General features: G+C 33.8%; 1 protein-coding gene across 1 annotated transcript; it reads left to right on the top strand.

Moving 5' to 3' along the window:
* Nucleotides 1–5,047, top strand: LOC149786442 (fatty acyl-CoA hydrolase precursor, medium chain-like). The gene is made up of 2 exons (XM_089978209.1): nucleotides 1–1,987; nucleotides 2,848–5,047. The coding sequence occupies exons 1-2, from the start codon at nucleotides 369–371 to the stop codon at nucleotides 3,191–3,193; spliced, it is 1,965 nt and encodes a 654-aa protein (XP_089834335.1). The 5' UTR covers nucleotides 1–368; the 3' UTR covers nucleotides 3,194–5,047.
* The last annotated feature ends 2,332 nt before the right edge of the window (nucleotides 5,048–7,379 follow it).

Here is a 7,379-nt window from a genome sequence, read left to right as displayed (position 1 = left end):
CTTTTTGTGTAAAGGACAGAAACACTGGGTCGCAATACAGAACATCAAACTTGACAGGTGCGTTCTACATTTTGACCAAACAACGAGTCATCACAGTTTATCTTGCTCCTGTTTGTACTCGTCGAACAGGTAATCATGCGGCATGCCCTTACGACTAAAACTCGTATAAAATAGTTCTTACCTAAGAGATTTCAATGCGATTCTGGAAGATAGTGCGGAGCGATATACTGATTGTACGAAAAATGATTTAAGATATAGAACAAGGTGATTTCGTTAGAATGTTGGAGGGTAGCGGTTGAAGTGCGGTGACATTAAAATCTTGACTACACTTGTATTTTCCAGATATTAGTATCAAGTATATTTCACAGATGACGAACGTATTTTTCGCAATGTGGCGCTATTACTTTATTTTGAGTGTGGAATTAATTTACCTTACGCATGTAGTTCTATGTTCTTCCCAGAAAATCGAAGTCAACGCACGGATTGGAAAAGTTACTGGATTTATGCAGGAGGCCAGTTTTAATGGTGAGATACAGCCAGTTGTACAATTTCTTGGCATTCCATTTGCAGAGGCACCCATTGGTAAGCTTCGATTTGCCAAAACTGTACCAAAGTCCAAAGTTCAGTCTCCGTATGATGCCACGCATTCAAGACCGGTGTGTGTGCAGGAAAAATACGTGGATCCCGGAATAAATCAGTTTGAAATATCAGAGGACTGTTTATATCTTAATATCTTTGTTCCCGGAAAAATAGTGCCGAATGGAAAGCCACAATTTGCAGTGATGGTGTGGATATATGGGGGTGGTTTTATCTCAGGAGCACAAGATTACTACTCGGGGGAAATATTGGGTGGTTTTAATGAAGTAATTGTTGTTACAATAAACTACAGATTGTCTCTGTTTGGTTACGCTCGGAGCCATGGGGGTAACATTCCAGGCAACATGGGACTTTGGGACCAGCATTTTGGCATCAAATGGGTACATGATAATATTCTGGACTTTGGAGGAGACCCGGAACGAATCACACTATTTGGTGAGTCGGCAGGATCAGCAAGTGTTTTGTATCAAGCACTCTATCCGGGAAACAAAGGTTTGTTCAAGAACGTTATTGCAGAAAGTGGAAGCCCACTAAATATATGGGCTTTCAATGGTGATCCCACACACTGCTTTGAGAGATTTGCCAATTCCACTGGATGCTCAACAGAAAATGAGGCTGAAACAATAGCGTGCCTAAATTCCAAATCAACTGACGATCTTATGGAAATTCTGAACAAAGAACAAGCTTTTAATCTCGGACTTACACCCAGATTCGCCCCGTCGCTGGATGGGGACTTTTTAAAGGAATTACCTAAAGAGATTTTCCAAAATAGGACCCGATGGTCACATGAAGCTCTCCAAACACTGGGGGCTTTCAATCTTATGATAGGAATGACCAGCGGTGAAGGGGGGTTGATCATAAATATCCTAGATATGATGACGAAACACCAATACAATAAATCAGCATACGACGGATTTTCTCCAGAATTCTTTAGAGACAAAGTGATTTCCAGTGTTGTGAAAGGTACCAAAAAGCGTGACGTTCCTAGTCTCGTTGAAGCGATATACCATAAGTACACCGACTGGTCTGACCCTGAGAATAATTGGAAAGTAGGTCGTGCCCTGATTGATTTTTATTCTGATTATCTTTTTAATGTTGGAATCCTTCAGACGGCTGTTGCACACTCTAAGAACAATGCTGGGTCATCTAGTCATCCTACAGGAACCTATCTCTATATGTATGATCATAAGCCTTCCATCATTCCCACTCCAGAGTGGTTCACTTCGGCAAGTCATGGGTTTGAACTTCTATCAGTATTCGGTTTTGCAGATTCCCTCTTTAAATCATCTTACTTAAATGTAAGTGTTGAAAGCAGAGGCTTGGTAAAACCAGAGGAGTTTAAACTGTCACAGATGGTGATGAAGTTGTGGACAAACTTTGCCAAAGATGGGTAAGTTGTGTTCAAAATATAAATTATTGGAAGACTTGCTGCGTTCATTTTACTTTGCTGCCTGTTCAACAAGAGTAGTCACGGTGGCCCGGTTAGAGTGCCAGACCAGTGATCAGAAATATTAGGTTCGATTCACATAGTAATTTTCGCTCGTGTCAGCTAACGTTTTGCTCTCTGGGCAAGACACATTACTCCATTTACCTTGGTAATAAATAACCTTCTACTATGTTAGTGTTCCGTAAAGCTTCAACCAAATCAAACCAAAGAAAATATCAGCAGTGAAAATCTAAATCAGTATATACAAGCAGATAGAGAAGTATTTACGTGTTCATACCAAATTACCAACCCAACTATATACCTAATTAGATAATTATCTACCTATCTACAAACCTTCATAGTTCATGCTAACCAAACCGCCAGCCAATCACCCAAGCAACAACATTAATCCATGCATGCATCCATCCTTCCATCCATACAAACATAGATACATACATACATCATACATACATACATACATACATACATACATACATACATACATTTATATATCTTAGAACCAAACAGTGTACCAAAAAGCATGGCCGTGTCGTACAAAACCACTTTCCTTTCCTAAAAATAGCGACTCTTTTTCAATGTTACTCTTTTTATTATGTGTTCCAAAACACCAAGCTAGACAACATAAGACGAAGCGAATCGATTAGTTTAGCGTAAATTGAAATGAGTCAGAACTGAATTTTAATTAATTTATGCATGATCCGAATCTGAAGATCGAATAAACATTTATGATGTATACATATTAATCTTCATTGAATATGCTAATAGTCTGTCCAAGCTCAATGTGTTTAGTTTTATTTAAACAGCAACCCAAATGAAGATGCAGGAAAAGAAAACACCATTCCTTTTGAGTGGCCAGCGTACGACTCGGTTAATCAGTCCTATTTGCACATTATAACTGTGATGGACAAGGAATGCATCAAAAGGCGACTGTACGCAGACAGATTGGATTTCTGGACCAATGTCATTCCCGCTATGGAGGATGCCATTACAGAATGCAGACATGAAATAAATGTTTATTCTGACCTCTGCCGACTAAATGTGTATCAAGAAGACACTGGAACTCTGGAATCATCTCAGTATGGATTTGTCAGCGGTTTTATCTCAGGGTGTGCTGCTCTTTTGATTGTCGTTATGTGCATGCGTCATTAAGAAATTAGCATTTTGCGGATTAACAAGTGGAATATGCATTGTTTTAGGATCGTTTTTGATACTATAAAAAGATCTTTAATGACATCAAGAAAGGCATGTCAAGCCAAGGTAACAACATATATGTTTGATGTATGTATCATCTTTAGAACAACAAAAATGAATCAAGAAAATATTCTGTTTTGCTGCTTTTCCCATAGCATGGTGATATACTGAACCACATAACCCAAAAATATATTTTTTTTATTCTGTATGCAGTATGCATCTACTCAGAAAGAGAGTGAGAAACTTCATTTTGGTAATGAGAAATTTCATTTTGGTAATGCTAGAGGCAAATTTTCTTGCTTCACCATGTCGATCGAAATCAACCTTGGTAACTTTGATAAAAGTAAAATGAAACTTGTTTTTAAATTCTAGTTAAGCTTTTATTTTTATTTTTTACAAATAATATCTATTTTACCTGCATCCTAAATACCTGTCGTTTGTTCTTTGTTCTCTTCATGGATCGGACCAAGAATTTCATTTTAGTTAGTCTCGTAATCAGCTTTAATGCTTTAATTTGATTTCATTGCTCGTCTCTTTGAATTAAACTTACAATATAGTGACTCTAACGTTCTTTTTATGAAATGCGAATATACTAGACAGTCTGAAAAAATATACACTTTTGAATTAAAAATTAGTGAATTTGTCTCCTTTCATGTCATTTTTTATTTTGTATAATATTAAACGATTTAACCCCACGAAGTTTTGTTATTGTTAATCAGGTTATACTATTATAAACATGTTCATCAAGTCATATTACTGTAACCAAGCTCTTCATGTTAAGCTATTGCAATCAAATTTATTTGGTTATACTACTGTTAACATGTTCATATGCAGACGAAATATTAAAATTTTCATATTCATTTTCCAATTGTGGCGGAGACATAGCGCTCGTCTAAGTTAGACATGGGATGTCATTCATCTTGTCGTTTCAGAAATCATAGTAAAATTTACTTGTATTAAGTTTATTTTCTACTCCAAACAAAAACTATTTTAAGACTTGTAATCATGCCAACCCATCAGACATTACACATAGGATTTGGCCCACTTCATGCAGTAGCAGTTATTTTTAAGTGTACAAAACATATTTTGTTGAAATCAGAGATATTGTCATGTCATATAATATTGTCATGTCATAATATATTGTCATGTCATATAATATTGTCATGTCATATAATATTGTCATGTCATATTATAGTATGTCATAAATATTATGTCATATGCTAGTCATGTCATAAATATTGTCATGTCATCTATATTGTCATGTCATATTATAGTCATGTCATATAGCATGTCATAAATATTGTTACGTTATATGCTAGTCATGTCATATAATATTGTCATGTCATATATATTGTCATGTCATATAATATTGCCATGTCATAAATATTGTCAAGTCATATACTAGTCATGTCATATTATAGTATGTCATAAATATTGTTATGTCATATACTAGTCATGTCATAATATTGTCATGTCATAAATATTGTCATGTCATATTATAGTCATTTCATATTATAGTATGTCATAAATATTGTTACATTATATACTAGTCATGTCATATAATATTGTCATGTCATAATATTGCCATGTCTCATATATATATATATATATATATATATATATATATATATATATATATATATATATATATATATATAAGAATGCTGCTATCAGGGGACTTACATGCATAACACCAATCATTTGGTGACATTTGCTTTTTAGATGGTTTAAACATAATTATTTAATGTTTATTTGGTGGCTGCCTTTTCAGTTATATAGTTGAAGAACAAAATTTAACCTCACTGATATTTGTTTTCATGATATATATATATATATATATATATATATATATATATATATATATATATATATATATATATATATATATATATATATATATATATATATATATATATGTATATATATATATATATATATATATATATATATATATATATATATATATATATATATATATATATATATATATATATATATATATATATATATATATATAAATGTCCCTTGATAGTTGTTCCCCGATAGTCAAATCCTTTTAGTCCATGCTCATTACCGATCTTTAGGGTACAATGTATATATTATACATATACGATGTCATTGGGAGCCTTACTATATACATATCCACCTATTTGGGTACATTCACAAATATATAGAGTGTATTTGCTTGAAATGAGTCAATAACATATATTTCATAGAGTGGGTGAAATACTCAGTATTTTCATGAGCAAATGCTCCTTTTATTTTATGTTCAAGCATATTGTCTAATAACTTGTACAACACACACACACTGTAGTAGCAGATTTCTTACTGCATCCCGCACGATGTCAGTGGTTTACCGTTTACTGCACTGTTTTGTGTATATTTGCACATAAAATTAATTTTTTACAAAATGCTCCTTCCCAATTCAAGGTAAAAGAGCAGATAAATACAAAATGAAGAAAACAAACATGTTTATCATTGGTTGTATTTAATCCCATCATTTAGCTTTCCAGATGGCCATCTTTACAGTTACATTACGCATTGTGAAACATTAAAATTTCTCATATGTAATATCTACTGACGGCCAGTGAAAAGATATGTTTACTTTTCACCCTATCACAGTTATTTCAGTCGGAAAATTCAGTAACTTACTGCCTAGCATAAAATAAATATATACATTTATTGATTATGTATATATACTGACAAATATCTTACTCCCCTTTACATAGTCCCTTATTTATTTGTGGTAACCAAATATGCTATTCTTTCTAAAGACTATGTAGTGTTATAAACCGTTAGGTTATCCTTCATGTTACTGTAAAAGTTTTCTGTCTTGTCACAGATATGCAATGAATCAGTATATTTATTTTTTCAAACTTGTTTTAGTAAAAATTTATCCATTAGCCATTTAGATAACTCTTGCACTTTAAATGGTTTTGATAATTTGATTTTCTTGTTCTGACCAATAAGTGTTGAAATCATTGCTGATATTCTTGAGCAATAAGATTTTCAAACTAGTTGTGTGACAGCCATATTGGGCTCAAGATTGTTACCATTTTCATTTTGGACCAACTAGACATCGTCTGATGTCTTTTGGTGAAAACCCCATGTCAACATGACCATCATTTCAGTAGGTGTAGCTATAACAAGATTGCCAAGATGGACGTCATAGCAGCCATACTGGATATAAGATTGGCACAATTTTCATTTAGGACCAATAAGATATCATAAGAAGTCTTTAAGTGAAAACCCCATGTTGATATGGCCATCCATTCAGAAGGAGTGGAGATGAGATTTTTAAGATGGCCATATCGGATGTCAGATTGGCATCATTTTCATTTAGGACCTACTAGACATCATCAGAAGACTTCTACTAAAACCTCCATGCTGATATTACTATCCATTTTGTAGAAGAAGCAATAAAAAGAGTTTCAAGATGGTCTCTGTGTCAAGTTTCAAGTCAATCCACCAAGTAGTTTATGAGTAATGATAATAATCTTGTGCTCACAGATGGGCAATGGACAACAGGCCATCCCACAACACCTTCTGTTTTATGACCAGTAGAGCTAAAAATCAGAGGCCTTCCAAAAATCATGGAACAAATATATATGTACATAATCATTATTGTGAACAAGATCAGTATAGATCCTTCAAATCAAATAAATGAATCAGAAACTCCCTTTCGCCGTCAATTACATACATTACTGTCATTCACCCCCCCACCTCAGAGTCTTGACCTTTGTCCGAGTGCCCTCTATCAACTTTATTGGAATACACTAAATACAAACTCTGCTCAAAATTCTCATTTGCATATGTACATAGGATCAATATATCATAAATATAGTACAATTATTTGGTCAGGCTAATATTTTCTAGCAAAGCTGGACAGCATAAATAGCATATTGAACCTTCGACACACACAACAAAATTTTGTTTCCCCTCTCCCATCATATTAAAGAAAAATATTATCATCATTTGTGTAAAAGCCAAACTAGTGAAATTTGTTTATCATTCAACAGAAATTTTTTAATGAGAATCTTAATACTCAAATGAAACCTATGGATCAGGCTTAAAGCACCTGGAACTCACCAGATCCTCAGGGACTGACGTTCTACTGGCCAAAAATAATTTCCAGGAATTCAAG

Source organism: Sinohyriopsis cumingii, chromosome 12 (genome assembly GCF_028554795.1).
Source record: "Sinohyriopsis cumingii isolate HCF-2022 chromosome 12, ASM2855479v2, whole genome shotgun sequence".
NCBI classification, from domain to species: domain Eukaryota; kingdom Metazoa; phylum Mollusca; class Bivalvia; order Unionida; family Unionidae; genus Sinohyriopsis; species Sinohyriopsis cumingii.
Note: the sequence above shows the minus strand (reverse complement) of the source record. Positions and strands in the feature narration are given on the sequence as shown.

Bases quoted from the DNA above. Each gene is read 5' to 3' on its own strand.
- LOC149786442 (XM_089978209.1), top strand. From the start codon at position 369: ATGACGAACGTATTTTTCGCAATGTGGCGCTATTACTTTATTTTGAGT. The intron at 1,988-2,847 runs GTAAGTTGTGTT...TTATTTAAACAG, and splicing joins ACAAACTTTGCCAAAGATGG to CAACCCAAATGAAGATGCAG.